Source organism: Tachypleus tridentatus, chromosome 13, assembly GCF_004210375.1.
Source record: "Tachypleus tridentatus isolate NWPU-2018 chromosome 13, ASM421037v1, whole genome shotgun sequence".
Lineage (NCBI taxonomy): Eukaryota > Metazoa > Arthropoda > Merostomata > Xiphosura > Limulidae > Tachypleus > Tachypleus tridentatus.
Window position 1 is genome coordinate 199,666,233 of NC_134837.1, and position 25,669 is coordinate 199,691,901.

General features: G+C 34.9%; 1 protein-coding gene across 1 annotated transcript in view; it reads left to right on the plus strand.

Moving 5' to 3' along the window:
• The window catches only part of LOC143236627 (SCY1-like protein 2), a 96,782-nt gene that overhangs the window by 12,066 nt on the left and 59,047 nt on the right, over positions 1–25,669 (plus strand). The window contains exon 2 of the mRNA XM_076474970.1: positions 23,676–24,305. Coding sequence (XP_076331085.1) covers positions 24,141–24,305 — 165 coding nt within the window. The 5' untranslated portion in view covers positions 23,676–24,140. The remainder of the gene's footprint in view (positions 1–23,675; positions 24,306–25,669) is intronic.

Below are 25,669 nucleotides of genomic sequence, written 5' to 3' on the forward strand. Positions count from 1 at the left end.
CAAGGACTAGCGTTTGCAGTTGCAAACAGATTTTGGATTGGAATGTTTAAATTTCTTAAACCACTCTTATTTTATAGACTTTATTGCCTCATATATTTTATCATATATATTTAAATGAATGTGTTTCCCAACTATTAATCACATCAGAGGGTTATATTTATTATTGGGTAGGTACTTTATTAAACTGATCCTATACGACCGTCCAGCGTGCTTGGCCACAGTTATTTTTAGTATCTCCCGAAAGATAAGAGATACGTGCGCATCAATACTGCGCAGATCCCTGGTTTAATACGCATCATTTGCTGCTAACAGAAGATAAATGGGTAAGTCAATCCAGCTTGTACTTTGTTCGATGGTACGAGAGTATCCGTTACCACGCGCAAAACAACCCCAGATGATTCATGATGCATCCTCTCTCACTAGCTAAACTCATGTTACCCACAGCCAATAAAAATATCAACCGTGACGAACTAAAGGTAAGACATATTTTCTAATTACACCAAGGATATAGGTGTCATCTAATGAGCTTTCACATAAACGCGACATGTTAACATGGTTCTGCATTATACAAGATACCTCGTTGTTGTGAAACTAATCTTCCTCACCCCTCTCCTACTGACATGGAAACCTAATCGGATAATAGCTACAAATATGTTCTGAACACAATGTTTTGCTGCCCAAATGCTCTCGATTTTTAAAAAAAGACATCTGGGGATACAGTTATTAATGATAAATCTACATATATACGTGTAAGTAATATGTTTTTAGTGTCGTTTAAATGACTCAGCTCTAATCCTTATATAGAGTGTCAAACATCAATGACATTCTATTAAACATGATATACATTTTTTATTTATTTATCCTTTCAAACATTTTCTCTCAAAGCAGAACACTAATATGACAATAGTACGATGTAAAATGATGTGACTAAGTCGAAATGCCACAGGATATACGCTGTTGTTCTATAATGAAATTCAAAATTCCCAATAATTAAACTCTTCAGTCCACAAGTCACGTTTGTTAAAATAAAGGTTGGCTCTCACGTGCGTGACGTAACCAGTTTCGTACTGAAACAGTTCACGTGTATTCGATAAGAAGCCATCTTCATCATATCATCCTAACATAGTCCACCACAGTACAAAGATTATCATCCTAACATACAGGGTGGCCCGTAAGTCTCTACCCATCCATATATCTTATGTATCCAGTGTATCTGTGTGCTGTCCCTCATTTTCGCTACGCTCATGTACCAACGTACTTGTCACAATACGCTCTTCAAGTGTTAACGGGCTTACATTGACCATATTTCTCTGAAAAAAAGAAACAAATTTATAATAAATGTGTAATTGAAAATAACATAATAGCATATGGATGGGTAGGGACTTACGGGCCACCCTGTAGTTCATATCTTGAATCCATAATTTAGAAAACGGGGATATTTCTTGTTCTTATTGGCATGGAGAAACAAAGGAATATGGATCAACTTGGGAACTCAGGACTAACTAGAAGACCCAGCATGGCCAGATGGTTAAGGCATACGACTCGTTATCTAAGGGTCGCGGGTTCGAATCCCGATCGCACCAAACATGCTCGCTCTCCCAGCTGTGGGGGCGTTATAATGTGACGGCCAATCCCATTATTCATTGGTAAAAGAGTAGCACAAGAGTTGGCGGTGGGTGGTGATAACTAGATGCCTTCCCTTCAGTCTTCAGTGTTAAATTAGGGACGGCTAGCGCAGATAACCCTCGATTAGCTTTGCGTGAAATTCAAAACAAACAAATCTAACATAGTCCACCACAGTACAAAGATTATCATCCTAAGATAATACACCGAAGGACAATATTTACAAAGCAGTTTGTAATTAGAACATGCCACTAGAACGGTATATGTAATCCAATACTTGTATCTTTTCATTTACAACATGGCACTAGGATAATATCGTCTCAGTTACAACATACCACTAGGGCGATACATATCAGTCAGTATTTGTACCTTTTCAGTTAGAATATGCCACTTATAAGATATCTGAAGTCAATACTATTAACTTTTCAATTACAACATAACACTAAGATCACATGTGTAAGCCAATTGCAGCTTTTCAATTATAACATAACACTAAGATCATATTTATAAGCCAACACTTTTAACTTTTCAGTTAGAATATGCCACTTATAAGATATCTCAAGCCAACACCATTAGCTTTTCAATTACAACATAACACTAAGATCATATGTGTAAGCCAATTGCAGCTTTTCAATTATAACATAACACTAAGATCATATTTATAAGCCAACACTTTTAACTTTTCAGTTAGAATATGCCACTTATAAGATATCTCAAGCCAACACCATTAGCTTTTCAATTACAACCTAACACTAAGATCATATGTGTAAGCCAATACTTTAGCTTTTCAATTAGAACATAACACTGAAACCATATGTGTAAGACAATACTTGTAGGTTTCCAGTTACAAAGTGTAAATGAAGTAACATTGGCTAATTCTTCAGTGGATGTGTCTTTAACCGCTATACGAAGAACACAGGTTACGAAGTCATTCAAAGAAGCTTGTTCTGATTTGACCTTAAATCACTTTACATTGTAGATGGTACGTACGTCCATATTTTGGTCTTGTACGTCAACGGTTTTATCTGTTTTGTTTTATAACATCTTGCAGCCTCTATCGTACACACCTAGAAGATTATTCTTTATATTAATTTTGGTCTGTAACATCAGCATTCGTTTCATATTATATTTTATTTGGAGTTTTAGAACTCATACACGATCGATTCAACTCCATTTTACCTTTATGTATGTGTTTCTTCTGAGAAGTACTATGACGCACATTAATAGCTTGAACACCAGTGTAAGACAAAGTATGACTTTGCCTTGTTTTAAATTTCGCGCAAAGCAACTCGAGGGCTATCTGTGCTAGCCGTCCCTAACTTAGCAGTGTAAGACTAGAGGGAAGGCATCTAGTCATCACCACCCATCAACTCTTGAGTTACTCTTTTATCAAAGAATAGTGGGATTGACCATCGCTTTATAACGCTCGCATGGCTGAAAGGGTGAGCATGTTTGGTGTGACGGGGATTCGAACTCGCCTCCGTCGGATTATGAGTCGAGTGTCTTAACCACCTGGCCGTGCCTTTGGCAGACACTTGTTTTTGTAATTCCCACCAGTATCTTCACTACTATTGATATATATAACAGCTAGAATTTGGCAAAGACTTTATTTTTTTGTGTCTGGCATCAAAATTGACAGTGAAAAAATCCTAATCAGTAATAGAACCATGCTTTTACAGCCTTGATATTTTAAAGAGATAAATGAGCTTTCATCTGATGTAATTGTTGTGACTGTATGTGGCTGGATGTGGTGGAGTTTGTCTCGAAAATTCAAGATACAGATTAAAACTTCAATCTCTTTGTTGTTACCATGCTGACAGTCATCCTTGTGAAACTTTGATTCACATATTCTGGCAAGACGTGTTAGAACTGTGTAATCTTCAGAAGAACGGCCACAAATTTGGATCTGATCACCACTAAGTTGTTCCTTCAGCAAGACATCAGACAGACCAATGTCTTCCTACCATTCGTGGAAGACCAATTAGATGATTTGCCACAGTGGTTCAAGGATCATTTTGTGGCAAAGCACACTTTGTTACCAATACTTTCTTGATATAAGTTTGTAGCAATTGTTTCTTCAAACACCACAGACCCAAACACAGGAACACATTTCTTGGATATCATCTGACATCAGTTGATACCTGTTCGTGCTCTGTTGTTGTTGTTGCCGGGAGAAGAGAAAAGAAACCAGTTATTGTTTGTGGATATGTTTTGAGTCCTTACCATGTTGAAATAGTTTGTTGTCTTCTTTGTAATGGTATAAAGAATTTACCATACTCTGAATAACAGTAGTACGTGGAAGTTCACAATCAATTTACCATATATTGAATGCCAATGGGACGTGGGAGTTTACAAACAGTTTGAAATATACTGAATGTTAGTGGGAAATGGGAGTTCACAAATAATTTACCATATATCGAATGATAGTGGGACATGAGAGTTTTTTTTAAATATGTTTGCAATTAATGTAACATGCATTGCAGACTAAGTTAGCGTTGTGTTTTAAAGTTCAATATGTCCTCCGCTGGTACAGCGGTAAGTCTACGGACTTACAACGCTAAAATCAAGGGTTCGATTCCTCTCGCTGAACTCAGCAGATAGTTCAATGTGGCTTTGCTATAAGAAAAACACAAAAAGTCCAATATCCTCTAGTTTTGTTTGTAACTCACAGGTGTGATTCTTGCTACCAAAAATAGTGTACTAGTGTTCCCTAGTGTACTGGTATTTCAAACCAACGTCTTTGGATGCGAGTTTTTTATGTGTGTGTTTATCCCGTGAAGCAACGAAGAGAATGTCTGGTCCTATCCAGCTATGAAGTTGTAGTCACTGTTTTCTACTCCATTTTCCTTATCACTACATCATATTCTTACCGTATATTATATTTTACGATTAATGCTAGTTCTATTTATATAATAATTGTGTATTCAGTTTTTTTTTTGTCTTATTATCATCATGTTCGTAGATAAAATAATTTCACTACATTTTGATAGTATTTATAAGGTCAGTTAAAGGACTATGTGCAACGTGTGTGCGTGTTTATAGTAAAGCCACATCGAACTATCTGAGACTGCGTTTATCTAGGAAAATCGAACCCCTGATTTTAGTGATGTAAATCCCCAAGAATATCGTTGTCTCACTGAAGGACGATTGAGTAGAGATATGGAATTTGGGAATGGAATGTATTATAAATTATTGATATTATAGGCTTTAAGACAAAGCTTTCGCAACTATTCCACGTTTACTGATATCAGTAACTTTCAGATGTAGTGTTTAAGAAAACATTCAAACGCACGATCTCTGTCAGGTTCAGATTTTGTGCTGAATTTCAGGCAAACGTGATAAACAGCAGTGTTCTACCAGATATATAGAAAGTAGCGCATTCAACTGCAATCTGATTTTTATGTGTTTCCCGTGTAGTGTACTTACAGAATTAATGTCACTTGCTTACCTTGTGAAATATAATATTGCAAGATTAACAGCTGAATTATCAACGTCACGTTGACGTCAGTTGGAGTTTACGAAACCAACAATGGAAAAATGAGTTAGAAAATGTCTCGTTATTACATTTTCCAAACTATCAAGATATTTTTGGCCTTGGTAAATTAGCATCGAAATGACATCATTTCTACACCAATAAAGTCCACGCAAAGCCAACCGTAAAAACCTAATACGTCTAAAGTCTATCTGTTGAATGTGAAGAGGAGATAGACAGATAAACTGTAAAAATGTTGGCAGAGTAAGTTCTACATTCGCCTCGTCAAACAGTCACAACTAAACTAATATTCTTAACTAAAAACATGTAGTCTAGTTATATCAACCACGGGCCTGCAGTCTATTTATATCAACCAAGGACTTGCAGCCTAGTTATATCAACCAAGTACTCGCAGCCTAGTTATATCAACCAAGGACCTGCAGCCTAGTTATATCAACCAAGGACCTGCAGTGTAGTTATGTCAAACAATGACCTGCAGCCTAGTTATATCAAACAAGAATCCGCATCCTAGTTATATTATATAAGAGATTGCAGCCTAGTTATATCAACTAAGGACCTGCAGTCTACTTATATCAACCAAGGACCTGCAGCCTAGTTATATCAAACACGGACGTGCAGCTTGGTAGTGTCAAACAACCAAGGGCCTGCAGCCTAGTTATATCAACCAAGGACCTGCAGTGTAGTTATATTACACAATGACCTGCAACCTAGTTATATCAAACAAGGGCCTGCAGTGTAGTTATATCAACCCAGAACATATAGCGTGCTAGTATCAACTCAGAACATATAGCGTACTAGTAGCAGCCCAGAACCTATAGTTTTGTAGTAGCAACCCATAACCTATAGCCTACTGGTATCAACCTTTTACATATAGTCTATTGGTACGCTATAGATTATAGGCTAATACTAGTAAGCTATATATTTTTTGTTGATACTAGTAGGCTATAGGTTCTGCGTTGATATTATTATGCTATAGGTTCTGGGTTGATACTAGTAGGCTATAGGTTCTGGGTTGATACTAGTAGGCTATAGGTTATGGATTAATACCAGTAGGCTATAGGTTCTAGGCTGATACCAGTAGCTATAGGTTATGGGTTGATACTAGTAGGCTATAGGTTATGGATTAATACCAGTAGGCTATAGGTTCTAGGCTGATACCAGTAGCTATAGGTTATGGGTTGATACTAGTACTTTATAGGTTCTGAGTTGATATTAGTACACTATAGGTTCTGGGTTGATACTACTACGCTATAGGTTCTGAGCTGATACTAGTACGCTATAGGTTTGGGTTGATTCTCGTACTCTATAGGTTCTGGGTTGATGAACTTGTAACAGACCGATCAATCAAACCATTTCCTTTAAACGTACTCTACAAATCAAGAATAACCAAAGTACCTCAGACAGTGATCTTTCCATGTCTAGTTGTAGTTGCATTCAAAGTTTTAAACAGATATTTAACACGGCTGGTTTTATCATAAATAAAAATGTGTATTTATTTGTAACAATGCGCACATTGAATTTGTTACCATTAGATTAACGTAAAATATGTATTTTACAACTATGTGCAAATGTATTTATTAACAATGTACATATATGTTTTTACACAATGCACAAATACATGTACTTGTACAAGTTATATACGATGTACTCTTTATTACAATATGAAGATTTATATATGAAAACAGTGTCGGATTATGGATTTATTAGCACAGCGTGCAAGTGTATTTGTTAAACTATTTGCAAGGTATATGTATTAACACAATGTACACATGCATTTATAAGCCCAATGTGCAAAATACGTAATAGCGTAAGGTGAAAGACACGCATTTATTGGCACAAAGTGGAGATAATGTATTAATTCGCACAAGATGCAGGTATATTTATTTATTAACAATAGTCACAAAAGACGTATTTGTTAGCACACTATACATGTGACACATTCAAGTGGTCAACATTAAACGTGTTCATTCTGGTATACGATACAGTCGTTAAGTGATGCACGATATATATTTTCGTCCAACGTGTACAAGGGAGCTAAATCCTTCACACGTGCTGGAATTTACTTGCTTTAGTCTTTATAGTTCGTTTTTACAGAACAAGGTGACCTCGAAACGACTGCGAGATTTTCATTGCAGCTTATTATGTTCAAAAACAACGAAACGATTTGTAACATTAACATGAAATAATTTGGAAGATAAACCTATGAGGAAGTACATGATTGTTTCGCTGTTAAGCGTGAAGCTACACGATGACTTATCGAATTTATATCCACAGTAACAACGAATCGAATATTGATGATTTTATAGTAGCAAAAGACATAGCTTAACAGTGTGGTAAGACGTGCACGTTTCTTTGTCTTTCTAAGATGGTCTGAGTAAAGATAAGATAAATTATTACAGATGGAGTCAGATTAAGATGTGTACGTTCGTCTTTGTTGGGTAAAGATATGTCAAATTAATACATAAAAACACAGTTTTACCGTACAGGTTGAACGGTGTTAAAAAGGACATTCTAAAGACTACCGTACAGGTTTCACTTCGAGATTACAGCACTTATTACACTGCTTACTGAAATAATCTCATGTTCCTCTAACCATATACATCACATTATAATGTTTGGTTAATGGCTTAGTGTCGCAGTATATATAAAAAAATCTTGCTGTAAATCATTCTAACGTAATATTATACTGGTTAAATCATTTATTAAATTACGTTGTGAGCCTTGCTAACGTAGTTTGAAGCCGGCGCTGGTACCAAGTTAACATGGTATGAACAAATAAATATGACATGTACAATATTAAAAACGTTGAATTATTACAAAACACTCTCTAGCAATTATCAAATACTTCGTTTCGCCCAATCCTTTAACTTTAACATTCTTCCAGTCTAAATAGTGCGATCTCGATACAACATGTCTGATGATGTAATTACATTTGTTCACTGCTACTTCTTAATTTTTAATTTTGACCAATGTAAATTACACCACAGACATCAGCAATTTTGTAAATACCACATTTACCACTTTGTTCTGCTTTATCATTTACACAAGTGAAATACATAACTCATTGTTTGTTTGTTTGTTTTTGAATTTCGCGCAAAGCTACACAAGGGCTATCTGCGCTAGCTGTCCCTAATTTAGCAGTGTAACACTAGAGGGAAGACGGCTAGTCATCACCTCCCACTATCAACATTTGGGCTACTCTTTTACCAATTAACAATGGGATTGACCGTCACATTATAACGCCCCCATGGCTGAAAGGGCGAGCATGTTTGGTGCGACGTGGATTCAAACAAACTCGTGACCCTCAGATTATGAGTCGAACGCCTTATCCCACCTGGCCATGCCGGGCCTGATTAACTCATTTAGCGGAAAGTTACACTATATTCATTATCTGTTTATATTATATTATATTACTAAATGATTTTAACATACCTCTCACGTCATTAACTTTATTACTATCTGTAGCCTTGCTCGTAGTGACGTTTTTAATATATTGCTATGCTTATTATACAGTCCCGAACTAAATATTTCTGAACAGAGAAATAAGGGGGACGAGGAAGAACCTACAACTAAATATACCTAAAAAATCTAATGACAAGTTTGCCAGAATCATGACGCTTTGTAGAGGTTATCAAAACACGAGGAGGACAAGCCAAGTAAAGGATGCATAATATGAACTGATATAAGGCTACAGATTATATTTATCATAATTTGAAGTGCTTTTTGTCATTATATGTTTCGGGAAGGTTTTGTTTGAATGGGTGAAATGCTGAATTACACATATTTCTACAGGTGTTTGATAAAAATATTTTTTTCTATTAAATCGTTCAAGATGTCCACAGAACCTGTATCATTATACAAATTACATATGTAGATGTTTAATATAATACGCATTTCTCAGTTTGGCAGTACTAAATGTATTTGTATTCCATTTTAATAATAATCATCTTATTGAATACCAAATGTGTAAAAATTAGCTAAGACTGTATTCCTTTGTTCGATATATGTACGTTGTTAATTGTTGTGTTAGACACCGATCACCATTGTGGATTGTTCAGAGCACTATTTCTTTTTTCAGTACATGAATATTGTTAATTGTTGTGACAGATACCGAGCAACACGTTCTGGATTGTTGAAAGCACTATTTCTTTGTTCAATATTTGTACGTTGTTCATTGTTGTAACAGACACACACATTGTGGATTGTTCAAAGCACTATTTTTTCGTTCAGTACATGAATTTTGTTCATTGTTGTGACAGACACCACCACGTTGTAGATTGTTCAAAGCACCATTTTATCGTTCAGTACATGAATGTTGTTCATTGTTGTGACAGACACCACCGCGTTGTGGATTGTTCAAAGTACTATTTTTTCGTTCAGTACATGAATTTTGTTCATTGTTGTGACAGACACCACCACGTTGTAGATTGTTCAAAGCACCATTTTATCGTTCAGTACATGAATGTTGTTCATTGTTGTGACAGACACCACCGCGTTGTGGATTGTTCGAAGTACTATTTTCTTCTTTCAGTATATGAATGTTGTTCATTATTGTGACAGACACCACCACGTTGTAGATTGTTCAAAGCACCATTTTATCGTTCAGTACATGAATGTTGTTCATTGTTGTGACAGACACCACCGCGTTGTGGATTGTTCAAAGTACTATTTTCTTCTTTCAGTATATGAATGTTGTTCATTATTGTGACAGACACCACCACGTTGTGGATTGTTCAAAGCACTGTTTCTTTCCTTAAGTAGCCAATCTTGTTATTTATTCTGATGGAAACTATCTCGCAGCCTTTTACTGTAACAGCATTTTTTTCAGCTTTGAACACCTGAAACCTCAGCTGAGGGAGACACATTTAGACACTGATTCGTTTATCACTGCACCATAATATATTAGTATACAAGAAAAACAATAGGTGGCGAGAGTGACTACTCTTCAAACTGACTAGACGAATGATTGGAGGGTAATCACAGAAAAGGAGGAGCTCTTACTTTTTAATAATATCTAACCAAAGAACAAGAGTGTCGAATGTATTCAGATAGTTACATACACTGACAGACAATAGACATATATAGATAATTCTCACTTTATAAACTGGAGTGCCTCGAATTATTTTCAGTTATATTCATTTGAATATAGACGACAAGCGAGTACCAGAGGTATTCCAAGTTATTATTAGAGAGTGATCGAACTGTCTCTGGTAATAAATTTGCTCGTGTTTGGCAAGCATCTAGCGAACAACACATCAAACTAGCCGTTGAATGAAGATACTTCACATTCTTTTCCTTCCTACAGAAAGACGGGGACATATGTATGCTAATCCGTTACCTATACTTCCTTCAGAATGACATATATTGATCCGTTACTTATTCCTCTTTTACAGAAATATGGGACGATTCTGATCCATTGTGTACATCGTAAATCTATACAATCAAACATAAACACTTTTTCGTCCAAACACTCTAGTTTTACAAAGAAAAAACTGTCACTTGGTTTGTTTAATCTTTACGACAAATCGAGCCTTTTTCCACGTTACAAACAACTCTTCTTCTTGCTTCTGTGAAAATCTTCTACATTTAATCAGGACAGTTGGACAGCTAAGCTCATTTAACAGATTTTACTCCGATCGTTAAATACATAGAGAATGCTGTCTCAAGTAAATAGTTCTAGCTCTGGAGGCGAAGTCGTTCAACTGGTTAATAGTTTTGAACAAAAGGAGTCTCATACAGCCAAAAAATAAAAAGGGACTAACTTAAACTAGTACAGTACCTCAATAAATATATGTACATTGGTGAGAGTAAAAATACAAACAGAGAACCTCAATAAATCTGTACAGTGATGACAGTATACATACAAAGTACCTCAATAAATCTGTACAGTGATAAGAATAAATATATATGCAAAGAACCTCAATAAATCTGTACAGTGATGAGAGTAAACCTACAAAGTATCTCAATAAATCTGTACAGTGATAGAAGCAAATATATAAGCAAAGAATCTCAATAAATTTATTCAGTGATGAGAGTAAACATACAAACAATGTACCTCAATAAATCTGTACAGTGATGAGAGTAAACATACAAACAAAATCTGTACAGGGATGAAAGTAAACATACAAACAAAATACCTCAATAAATCTGTACAGTGATGAAAGTAAACATACAAACAAAGAACCTCAATAAATCTGTAGAGTGGTCAGAGCAAACATACAAAGGACCTCAAAAAATCTGTACAGTAATGAGAGTAAGCATACAAAGTACCTCAATAAATCTGTACAGTGATGAGAGCAAACATACAAAGGACCTCAAAAAATCTGTACAGTGATAAGAGTAAGCATAGAAACAAAATACCTCAATAAATCTGTACAGTGATGAGAGTAAATATACAAATAAAGAACCTTAGTAAATATGTACGGTGATGAGAGTAAGCTTACTAAATACTTCATTAAATATGTACAGTTATGATAGTAAACATACAGAGAACCTCACTGAATCTGTACAGTAGTGAGAAGAAAAGGATAAGCAAAGAACCTTAATAAATCAGTACAGTGATGAGAGTAAACATACAAACAATGTACCTCAATAAATCTGTACAGTGATGAGAATAAACATACAAAGTACTTCAAGAAATCTGTACAGTGATGAGAGTAAAGATTCAAAGTATGTTACTAAATCTGTTGAATGACGAAAGTAAACATGCAAACGAAGTGAGTTAATAAATAAATCTTCAAGGTATTGTTCCTGTTTGTCAGATATAGGTAGTATTTGTGTCAGTGCTATTCTGTTCATCAGATGTAGGTAATGAACAAATAACCGTGACCCTACCTGTATATTGTGCCGTACTGGCCTCTTGGTTATTTTTGTTTTTTTTGTCTCTTGAGTAGAAATACAAACATCGCTTAACTGTTCGAAGTCCCAGTTCTTATGATTTTTAAAAAAATATTTTTCTCCTAAAGTTTACACTTGTTGTACGAATGCATTATCCAGATTCAATAACTTAATACTGTACATTGTGTACGTTTGTTTGTTTTATATTAATTAGGGCTAAACTTTACCGGGCTTTATCCAATCAATAATTAATCTTATGATGTTAGTCTGCGCCCTAACGTTAGACCTTTTTAAAAACTTTAATAAGTTTTTTATACGTGTATATTCTTATTCAAAATCTCTACTTAAGTATATTTACTTCCAAAGTGTATATACATCCGCACACGTAAATAGCAAGTTACATGAGCATTTTTTTAACAGAGAAAAATTAAGTATTATTATTATAATCTGTGAACAGTGAAAAGTAAACTGATTAGATATATGCTGTACAGAGGGAACGTTTACGTTGCTTTGTCTTTCATCAACACACATCACATGAATTAAAACAAACAAATCGAATCTAGAAGCGGACAGTTTCTGTTGTTACTAAACGGTCGATCTCTTTAACAACGTGTGCATGGATTGGGTTCACAGTGCACATGCCACGACCTTTTAAAGAGTGACCTTCAACATTATTGTTTATTTTCTCTTTCATTGCTAGTTTAACAATTGTTCGTGGTAAAAGAGAAATACATTTGAAAAGTACAAATATGTTATTAACACGTGTTTGTTTCATGTTAAGCGCAAAGCTACACAATGGGCTATCTGTCTGTGCTCTGTCCAACCCGGTATCGAAACCCTGTTTCTAGCGTTGTAAGTCCGCACACATACCTTTAATGGGCCCGGTATACCTAGAAGGTTACGGTGCTCGACTTATAATTTGTTTGGTGTGTTTTGAATTTCGCAAAAAGCTACACGAGGGCTATCTGCGCTAGCCATCCCTAATCTAGCAGCGTTAGACTAGAGGGAAGGCAGCTAGTCATCACCACCCACCGCCAACTCTTGGGCTAATCTTTTTGTTATGTGATGGTCAATCACATTATTATTTGGTAAAAGAATAGCCCAAGAGTTGGCGGTGAGTGGTGATGACTAGCTGCCTTTCCTCTAGTTTTACGTTGCCAAGTTAGGGATGGCTAGCGCAGATAGCCCTCGAGTAGATTAGCGCGAAATTAAAAACAAACAAACAAATCAATACGGGGTCGGTTCTGAGCACTTACGTAGTATACTGAACAACAATGAAAGCAAACTTATTTTCAGTCTTTCAAACTTTAGTTTTTGGAGCTACGTGGTCGTTAAAGTTTCTTCCCAATTATTCTCAGTTCGTAAAAAGACGTTAGGACCTAATATAACTTAATATGTTCACCCAGTATGGGTAGTGAATGTTCCAGTGAAGTTAAGAGGGTGGGGTTATTCGATTTGTCTTCCCGTTAGAAAACACTTAAAAGTTTGAAATGACAGTTTTCTTGCCACTTAACTTCACTACAGAATGTTCCTTACAGCGTGACTCAAAGATTCCATTTTCTGATGAGAGTAATAGACTGTGATGAAAGTTTAAAGGTATCAAAAATAAAAGTTGTTATATAAAGGAACCGAGTGCAGACTTCGACATCTCGCACGTCACACATTTGCTGTTTCGTAGCTCCCTCTACGAGCTTGAAAGTGAAATAAAAATGCTACCACTTTTTGAAATGGGTGACTTCAAGAGCCAAGTAGAGAACAAACCTTTACATAACAACGTGGCCCGGCATGACAGGGTGGATTAAGGCGCCCGACTCGTAATGTGAGGGTACAGGTTATCGCATCAAACATGTTCGCCCTTTCAGCCGTGGGGGCGTTATAATTTGACGATCAATCCCACTATTCGTTGGTGAAACGAATAGCCCAAAAGTTGACGGTGGGTGGTGATGACTAGTTGCCTTCCCTCTAGTCTTACACTACTAAATTAGAGACGGCTAACGCAGATAGCCCTCGAGTAGCTTTGCGCGAAATTCAAAACAAACCAAACCATGACAACGTAGTTTAAACGAAACAAAAGAACTGATAACATGGCAGCCAGATTGAAACAGACACTCTACTCTTTGTTAAAGGAAGTAATATTTATACTACAATGTTTTTTTTTGTGAGAATTTTAATAGTGTAAGCTTTTAGCCAAAACCAGTTTTAGTTAAATTGGACTGCACCATCAAAAGGGTCTTCTCTGTGGAATTTATTGTGACAAAAATCGGTAAAACTTCGTTAGGCGAGAAACAAATAATTAGATTACATCTGATTTACTTACGGAAATTGCAAATGATGTGCATTTGCGAAAAGACTAAAGCATACTCATTTTTAACGATGCAATATGTTTAACAGAACAGGATCGAAAGGATGTCCATTCTTATGCACTTTACAGGCACTATTACAAGGCTTAGCCTTCTATACATTCTCAGTAACTGTAGGCATGAAAACAGCAGTGAAATACTGCTTAAAGCTTGTAAATCGCAGTTAGAAACGCCTGATGAATTTGTAATTGTATGATTTAATTACTACTCTCGGCTATCTCACGTGCTACTTTCAGTTATTCCACGAGGTTTGTCGATTTAATACTTTGGTCACTGTATGTATGTTTGTGAAACATTTAAAGAATTAACCAAGCCTAAAAATACAAAATCATTAAACAATAATTCTTTCTTTCCAATTAACTATATCCGAAAATAATACAAAATACACTAACAGTTTATAATTAGTCTGATAAAAACCCAGAATTCAATCAGTAACGAGATGATGAAAACAAGAATAATATTATTATAAAATGGTCGTTTCGTTTTGTTTGATTGGAAATTTCGCACAAAGCTACTCGAGGGCTATCTGTCCCTAATTTAGCAGTGTAAGACTAGAGGGAAGGCAGCTAGTCATCACCACCTACCGCCAACTCTTGGGCTACTCTTTTACCAACGAATAGTGGGATTGACCGTCACATTATACACCCCCACGGCTGGGAGGGCGAGCATGTTTAGCGCGACGCGGGCGCGAACCCGCGACCCTCGGATTACGAGTCGCACGCCTTACGCGCTAGGCCATGCCAGGCCTGGTCGTTTCGTTTAGTGTGCGTGGGCAAATTTCACAGGAATTTTTGTTGTTGTTTTTATCTGTAGTGCCGAACAAACAGTCGTAAAATGTAATAAGTAAATTCCAAGAAGGAAATATAATCAAAACCTTTATCTTTTCCTTTCTTAAATCTCGTTTTATTTGTCCTTTAAAAAAATCTTATATATATATATATATTTTAGTTTTTCCGCTGTAACCGGATATTAAGTTCTACTTTTACAGTACATACACGACTAAAATTCATGTAATTAATTCTCCGTGACTCTTAATGTAATCTCCAAACAAAACTAGAATAATAACCAGATAGCATGTTATACGGAACGAAATAGGTTTATTTATTAAGATAATGGGGATGTGTGTGTCCAGACATCTCTTAATGAAGTGTACTGAATAACATGTACGAAATTATGTGCCAGTAATCGTGAAAAATATCTGGCAGTAGAGCAAAACAACATCTATCCGTCTATTTATTGTTTTATATTTGAAGCACAACAGGACTGTTTGTGCCACAAGTATTGTCTGTCCACAAGGAAGGATTTGTGCGTGAGGGAAGTAGAACAATCAATAATAACTTGTTTGTCTTGTATTTTTTGTATATTTGCGATATTTGTATCTTTCCATCCCAAAACAGACGTTTACTTTTTTTTGCATCTCTTTGGAAGTGTGTGCATGGATTTCGTGTGTGATTAACAATTTTCATATTGAAACGTCCAACTTATAAGTTGTTACTCTCTGGATAACTACATTGGTAACAGTTTTCACATCGAAATGCCCAGTTTAAGGGCTGTTAATGTACATGGAAATGCTATTCAAAGCTGAGAAAAGTTAAACATGAGACTGAAAACACTGAGTAAAAATTTCACCAACTTTCATATGCTCTAATGTTTGCTATGATATTTTTGACATAATTTATATTTTGTCATAATCCATTTACTATTGATGTCATCTTTTCTTTGGTCTATGTCAAAACGAAGATCCTAACAAATGCGAAGGCTTAAACGTTCATTTAATTATCTAGTCTAATGTCTTATTTATTTAGAAATTTCACAAACAGAATAATGTAACTAAATAATCAAAGAAAGTTCCCTGTTACATAAAACTTAAAAACTGTTTCTCGTCGGATATACTGAGTGTGATATTAATCGTTATAACGTTTAACTGTAAGGTGCAACTACATAGAGTCAGAATTCCAGGTAAACCTGGTGAAACGTTGTAAACATAACTACTATTCTATGTATATTTGACAGGATACAAGCTCTAAGAAACTTGCAATGTTATGTAAACGATTATTTATATCTCTGTAGAACGTACTAGATGCGTCGTTATGGAAACAATTATTTATATCTCTGTAGAACGTACTAGATGCGTCGTTATGGAAACGATTATTTATATCTCTGTAAAACGTACTAGATGCGTCGTTATGGAAACGATCATTTATATCTCTGTTTGAGGTACTGGATATATCGTTATGGAAACGATCATTTATATATGCAAGATTAAAAACCGTACTAAACACGTGAAAATCTGGATAGCCTCACCACAGTGTTATTCTGTCTTCACTCAGGCTGATCACATATATTTATAGTTATCTGAAATGGTTGGCGAAGTCGTTCATATTCCGTTTTTACAAATTAACACGTGCTCAGTACACATGAAACTCACGGTTTACGTGTTTCAAGCAGGTCACGATCTCCTACTCTGAAAAATACAATTGTAAACGTTTATCTTCATTAGAAAGTGAAAACTCCTGATGCAACCGCGAGGGTTTTAGTGATTGTTTGTTTGTTTTGAATTTCGCGCAAAGCTACACGAGGGCTATCAGCGCTAGCCGTTCCTAATTTAACAGTGTAAGACTAGAGGGAAGGCAACTAGTTATTACCACCCACCGCCAACTCTTGGACTACTCTTTTACCGACGAATAGTGGGATTGGTTGTAACATTATAATGCCCTTACGCCTGAAATGGCGAGCATGTTTGGTGTGATGGGAATCGAACCCACAATCTTCGGATTACGAGTCAAGTGCCTCAAGTGCCATGCCAGAACACGGGTTTTAGTAAACCTTGCAAAGTACCTAATTTAATTGTTCTCAGGGGAAGGGGGAGGAGAATCTGTGTTACAAACACAGAAACAACACGTACAGGAGTTTTTAGGTTATTTAAATAGTGAATATAATAACTAGTTTAGAACATTAGGAAAACAAAACAATCACTTATAAGTATATCGGTTGACATTTAAAACAAATATTTTTTTCAAATGTAAAATTATTCTATTTGACTTTTATTAAGCACAGTGCTACACAGAGGACTGTCTATATACCATTCAACATGGGTATCGAAGCTCGAGCCACTAGAGGGCGACTAAATGTGAAATATATTATTTTTAAAAAATTACCTGCATGTACTTTCACTACGATAGCTTTATTTTGGTTTAACATTAAATTAATTTAATTATGATTTTAGTACATATAGCTAATAAGATAAGAGATAATTTTACTAATTGAGTAAAAGTAATTTAATAACATAAAAAGTTCCTGATGAAATGAGCTCCCATATCATATTATGGATAATGATATTACGAGTGAGTTGAATAAACAATAAACATCTCTGGTTATGAATGTTATGGTTAACAATGAAAGGTGTTCATTCTTTTTATAGAAATTTGAATTTAAAATCACTAGCCTAATGGAATACGAAGAACGCATTTCCCACAAGTCTGGTTAATGTTGATATTGAAAGTGGTATTAATTTCATGTCTCTCATTATGCTCATTTGCAAAAACTACCTAAACTTCGTATTAAATATTCTTTCCACCTCGCCCAACATTCTTTGTTACAGAGAAAAGGTTGTCTTTTGTTGGCAAATATCACATTTCTGATAAGTTTTATTTTTCTTGATGACAAGAAACCCACTTGATATAAAAATGTATCTCATACCAGCAGTTCTGAGATACAAGTTAAATTTTTTATAGTGTTTTATTGCGATGAAAATGTCAATTATGTTTCTTCTTATAATCCCATAACTGAACAGATAAAAACAGATTGCATACAGTTGAGAAAATTACAAAACTCAATCCAGGCAAACGAAGATACAAGAGCAGTAGGGAAAAACAAGTTAAAATCAACTCACATTCTTGAACCCAGTGACATTGGTAGTGTATCAAAAGTCACGTGATCCTGTTCAGAATTTCTAGCAGCTATTGTGCCGGTCCTACTTAGACGTCACGAGGACTCTAATTGTAATTTATATCGTTTTGGTGTGTTTTGAATTTCGCGCAAAGTTCCACAAAGGCTATCTGCGCTAGCCGTCCCTCATTTAGCAGTGTAAGGCTAGAGGGAAGGCAGCTAGTCATCACCACACACCGCCAGCTCTTGGGCTACTCTTTTACTAACGAATAGTGGGATTGACCGTCACATTATATCTCCTCCACGGCTGAAAGGGCGAGCATGTTTGGTGTTACGGGGATTCGAACTCGCGACCCTCGGATTACGAGTCGAGTACCTTAACCACCTGGCCATACCGGGCCGAATCGTTTTGGACAGACAGTATAGAGTCTTTAATCCTTATGTATGATAACCGTTATTTAAATGTAGGTCAAAACCTTTTGCTTAAACAATCCATGTTTTGCTTTAATCTCTTCCTTTAACCCAGCGTTGTGTTCATAGCTAACACTTGTAAACTAGAACCGTTTCACATAGTTAGCTTCGAAACGTGAGACGCTTTAAAAACGTTTCAAACTACAGCTAAACTTTCTTCCCCTAAATGTTTAGCTACTTCTGAACAGTTTTACTTAAAACATGTAAAATAATTTCGCCCTATATCGAAGTTACAGAATAAATGGTGTAATTTAGATAAGCAAATACGTCTGAAAGGTAAGCCACTTTCTGTATCCAGCATTTGTCCCTTAATTTGTATGTAAGTTCAAAATGGCATTCAGATAAAAAGAAACCTATTTTCTCACGCAGTTAGTAAAACTGAGCAAACACTTTTCCCCGAGAGCGCCATCGGACTTCATTATAAAGAAGCAAATTTTTATGCACACTTCCCATATCCTCACAGAGTAAACTAAAGATCCTCACACTGAGTGCCCTTGATTTTATAAAATTAACTATTTTTATGACATCACCGATACCTCTTTTAAGTCTTCTGTCATTCGTTTCATTACAAGTGCATGACGATGAAGACAGCAGTGGAGACTCTCAATGTCCGGGTTTTTCTTTTTTATGTGTGTGACTGCGCCTGAAAATTTTCCATTCATAGCTGAAGTCTCATCAGTGCAAATACTTGAGCAAAGCTACCATTGGATCTCATGTTCTTCCACCAGTTTAAATATTTCTTCGCCTGTTGTTTGACTAGGCAAAGGTTTGCAAATTAGCATGTCTACTTCGAAACTAGCGAACAAACACAAGTAACATTGCATAACCTGCGACATCTGTTGATTCATCCATCTGAAGCGAAAAAGTTGGACTCGCTTTTATTCGCCTTATTAATTCCGTTAAGCAATTTGCTGACGTATTCTTGATTTTTTGAGAAACCGGGTTGTCAGAAAGGAGCACAGAGTTAATGTTTTAAAGAAATTTCTCATCAATCGTGCACTCTACCAAATCTTTTGCGCATGGTTTTATCAAACCTTTGCAATTGTATGAGCGTCATCTGCTTTTGCAACACGATAACTAACACAATATGAAACAATAAGAGCACCTTTGTTGTCCTGATGGAAAAACAAACGAAATGTAGCTTTCCTTGCATTTGATTGCAAACACTTTCTTTTGAAATACTCGGGAGCTGGATTTTTTTTAATTGAGAGAGTGTTTGGTTTCTAGATGTCGTTTTAACTTTGCTGGATGCAAACTACTGTTACTCAACATTGTTCCACATTCAACACACAATCCACTAGGTTCATCTTCATTACCTGTCCATGTAAAACCATATTCAATACAACTTTCATCATGCTTTCTTTTATTTCTTGTTTTTGTACTTCTTACATCATCATGTGTTGAAGTGCTTGTTCACGACGATAACGCCAATGAATTCGTATAAATCTAGGACTAGGAAGATTTTTACTCTTATCAGATTTATTACTGATATTCAGCCACTTATCCATTATGAAGGTGAAAACTTATTACTAATTTGTCTAAGAACGTATTCTTATATCTTTAGCACTTCAAAAGTATTTTAACGGACACAAATTAGCTTCTTAATGAAAACCCGTTCAAGCACTTGAATTTTGTCATCATACAATAACATGCTGACCTGAGATCAGTGTTGTCATAACGAAGTCAGAAATAAAGATTTGTGGAAAAAAGGCTAGACCGTTAGAATAATATATTTTTCTAAATGGTGACCTATTATTTTTACATTTTTTTTGTTTTCCACCAGAATTTTTTAAGCCAGAAAAAAAAAAAGAGTCAAATCTGACGTGGGTCTAAATTTCGAACAAAATGAAACATGACGTCATGCAGGCGTATGACGTCATAGAACTCATTGGTACCAAGTTTGTCTAATTAAACTACAATTACCAATTATAATTGCCATAAATATAATTATACTTCATATAAATATACTTTGAAGTTTAAACAATTAATACTGCATCTAATTGCATCACAATGTTTCAAGTGTGGGCAAGTTTCAGCTATGACGTCCTATTTCATTTCGTTCGAGATTTAGTCGCTAATCCAGATCTGGCTTTTAAAAGATAGTTGGCATCAGGGTTGGCCGATGTTTCATATGAAAAGTACAAGGCTGTCTTGTAACTCCAATGACACATGCAATATTGAGATGGTGCTATATTTATTAGTAACCAGTGGTGCCACTGTCGAAATTAATTAAGATTGTATTAACATCTTCACCGCGAGAACTTCCCGTAAGCTAAATAAAATCGTCTGACCTCAGGCAGAATAAAATATTAAAAGGCCCAATACGCGATAAACGTGTTATATTACACATATATTTTACTTTTTGTACAGCGTATTCTGATTCAATGTTTTAGTATTAGAGAAAAATATTAACATTCCGATATTTCATCGCGGAGCTCCAGATTACTATAGAACAGCCCAAGGGCTCCAAGGAGCATAGCTTAAAAAAAGATCCAATGCAGACAACTCCCTAACATAATGAGAAGTGTAGTGTATTTTCAACTAATGTAGATACAGGGTATATTGTAGACAACCCTCTAACATAATGAGAAGTATAGTGTATTTTCAACTTGTGTTGGCATAACGTATATTGTAGACAACTAACATAATGAGAAGTGTAGTGTATTTTAACTGATGTTGATATAGAATATATTTTGAACAACCCACTATCATAATAACAAGTGTAGTGTATTTTCAACTGGTGTTGATATAGAGTGTATTGTAGACAATTCTCTAACATAATGAGAAGTATAGTGTATTTTCAACTGGTGTTGATATAGAGTATTATAGACAACTCTTTAACATATGAGAAGTGTAATTTATTTTGAACTGAGATTGATATAGGGTATATTGTAGACAACTCCCTAACATAATGAGAAGTGTAGTGTGTTTGCAAATGGTGTTGGTATAGAGTATATTGTAGTCAACTCTCTAACATAATGAGAAGTGTAGTGTATTTTCAACTGGTGCTGATATAGAGTATATTGTACACAACTCCCTAACATAATGAGAAGTTTATTGTATTGTCAACTGGTGTAGGCATAACGTATATTGTAGACAACTCTTTAATATAATGAGAAGTGTAGTTTATTTTGAACTCATGTTGATATAGGGAATATTATAGACAACTCCCTGACATAATGAGAAGTATAGTGTGTTTTCAGCTGGTGTTGATATAGAATATATTGTAGACAACTCTCTAACATAATGACAAGTGTAATGTATTTTCAACTGGTGCTGATATAGGGTATATTGTAGAGAACTCCCTAACATAATGAAAAGTATAGTGTATTTTCAATTGGTGTTGATATAAAATATATTGTAGATAACCCTCTAAAATAATGAGAAATAAAATGTAACTTCAACTGGTGTTGATATAATGTGAAACTTCCTCAAAGAACCAGAAATAAAATGTATTTTTACGTGATACAGTGTATTTCGAGGACAAGCCCTGAAAGATCGTAAAGTGAAGTGTATTTTAACCTGGCATGAATATAGTGTGTTTTATAACATAACGTTTGGGGAAAACATAGAACCTACTGGCCCTTCTTGGCTGTTCCATCCTTTGAAATAAATCAAAATGATTAAAGATGGAAAAAAGAATAAAGTATGTTTTAATTAATATAAAATTTTTTTCACGAACAATATGGCCCACCGTATTATTGTTATACATTTTATTGATGAACAGTATAGTCCACCATATTATTGTTATACATTTTATTGATGAACACTATAGTCCACCATATTACTGTTATATATTTTATTAATGACCACTATAGTTCACCGCATTACGGTTATATATTTTATTGATGACCGGTATAGTCCACTCTATTATTATATATTTTATTGATGAACAGTATAGTCCACTGTATTATTGTTATGTATTTTATTGATGAACAATACAGTCTACTATATTATGTTTAGAGCTGGGGATACAATTTAGACACTGTTCTGTTAGCACTGTTTGAATGTTTGAAGCTAGGAAATGAGAAACGCCATAATTTATGAAGAATGTATTTAAATATATCTCAAGACTAAACTTTGTTCTGATCTTGAAGTATTTTTGTATGATGCAACACTCTGCATGTATTGGAGCAACACGATTTATATTTCTTTAACTTCGTGAATTATAATAGATCTAAAATTAGTGAAATATATTTGTTATTGTTGTCGATTACAAGCTTATTAACGTATTAATTCTTTCTAATGAAATTCAAGTTTTATCCGAGTTCTCTTAACCTTAGAACTAATATACATATACATTTCCTCATATTGAGAGAAGAAACACAAGAACAAACGTTTTGGCGCGGTAAATAGCAAAAACACTGTTATATGTCACAGCCAACAAGTTTCAGTAACACATCATAATCAGGTTTAGTGAAGATAGTGCTAGTTTAGGCTAAACCACTAGCGCTAATGATTGTAACTGTGTTATTGAAACCAGTTAACCATAAATAATAATAAAACATTATCTTTCATTTTACCAAAAGCAAGTTTGTTTTTGTGTATTTTTAATCTTAATTTAGTAGCATAATATGCTTAAAAAGAAATTATATATATATTTAGTGGTTTTTTTTTCTGGTTTCATAATAGTGTTTGTTTGTTTGTTTTGAATTTTGCGCAAAGCTACACTAATGTTCTCTGCGCTAGCCGTCCTTAATTTAGCAGTATAAGACTAGTGGGAAGGTAGCTAGTCATCGCCACCAACCGCCAACTTTTGAGCTACTTTTTTACCAACAGATAGTGGGATTGACCGTAACTTAATAACGCCCCCACGGTTGAAAGGACAAGTATGTTTAGTGTGAGAAGGATTCGAACCAGCGACTTTCAGATTATGGCGGGCATTCATAATAGTGTAATTATTTGAATTTTTCTAATTTTTATATAAATATAACTTTGTGTTATATTAGTAACATCGTACTTACTTGGTTCTAAATTTAAGTATCAAATTTTTTTTCTTCTAGTTTCTGAAAGAAATAATATTTGGATATTCGATGGAAAACAATCACGTGCCTTCTACAGGAAACAGACACGATCATTAAACTGGATAACAGATGACATCAGGAAACAGAGCAACTGTCACGTGCGATCTGCGAGAAATCTTAAGGTAATCATCAAACGTTGGCCACTGGTAGCGATAGAAATGATGGATTTTATCTCTGTGTTGTTAATTATATTCAGCTTTTATAAGTAAGACGTACATAACATTTACTAGTCAACTTTAAAGGTTCATCCGCAGAACTTCCTCTCTCCCCCACCAGTACAGAATATTATGTTTTAAACTAGATAACTGGATGTGCATTAGAAAGGTTTCATCCCACCAGCAGTAGCTAATACAAACTTGGTAGTTATATGAACAGCTTCGAACGCAAAGTTAGTAGGTCTTATATCCAGTGTCTTAGGTTGTTCAAAGTACCATATTTCAAACAATGCCTCGAGAGCCCGCCATGTTCTCCATGTTTAAACCTTCAGGTCCTGTTGTTATGGACGCCAACCCTATCACTCAGTACTATGAATTGGGTCAACAAGTTGGCAGCGCTGGACCAGAACTAGCGTGGAAAATCTCCAATGTTGTACGAAAGTCTGACAAAAGGGTAAGCTTGGATTTGTGTTTGTTTTATTTTAATTTAATTGCTTTCTATGTTTTACAGTCAATCGTTTACTTAAGAATGCAACATTATAAGTTAAACAGACAGTGTTGGTAACTTGTCAAATACAACACTGAATAAACAGTCATCATGTAATATTATTAAATTGCCAAACACAACACTAAACAAACAGTCATCATGTAACATTGTTAAATTGTCAAACACAAAACTAAACAACCAGTCATCATGTAACATTGTTAAATTGTCAAACACAACACTAAACAAACAGTCATCATGTAACATTGTTAAATTGTCAAATACAACACTGAATAAACAGTCATCATGTAATATTGTTAAATTGCCAAACACAACACTAAACAAACAGTCATCATGTAACATTGTTAAATTGTCAAACACAAAACTAAACAACCAGTCATCATGTAACATTGTTAAATTGTCAAACACAACACTAAACAAACAGTCATCATGTAACATTGTTAAATTGTCAAACACAAAACTAAACAACCAGTCATCATGTAACATTGTTAAATTGTCAAACACAACACTAAACAAACAGTCATCATGTAACATTGTTAAATTGTCAAATACAACACTGAATAAACAGTCATCATGTAATATTGTTAAATTGCCAAACACAACACTAAACAAACAGTCATCATGTAACATTGTTAAATTGTCAAACACAAAACTAAACAACCAGTCATCATGTAACATTGTTAAATTGTCAAACACAAAACTAAACAACCAGTCATCATGTAACATTGTTAAATTGTCAAACACAAAACTAAACAAACAGTCATCATGTAACATTGTTAAATTGTCAAACACAAAACTAAACAAACAGTCATCATGTAACATTGTTAAATTGTCAAACACAAAACTAAACAACCAGTCATCATGTTCACTTGTGAAATATCTTAAAAGTTAAGTAAATATGTTTTCTTTCTCTCTTTAAGAAGAGAGAGTCTAAAATAATATTTTGAACATATAGTTTTCAGTTCGTAGTTCACATAAAACATGTTCTTCTGTAATGGACATCTTATTTTATATTAACCCAGATTCACTTTAGAAATATCCCTTTTTCATCATTTTTGTTTCGTGTTAGAAGTCTAGTTTGAAGTGGTGAATAGCTTTGCGAATGGGATGCTTCAAAAACGAAAGAAAATAATATTATAATCCATTTCAGGATGAACAGGTTTAATCTGCCAGAAAGAGTAAGAACAAAGCAGTACGTACAAAATTAATTTGGAAAATTATAACAATATGAAGACAACGTATAGATGGGGTGTTTGCTTGTTTGTTTCGATTTCTTATGGGATTTCTGGGCTGTTTTCATCGCCGGGATCGCA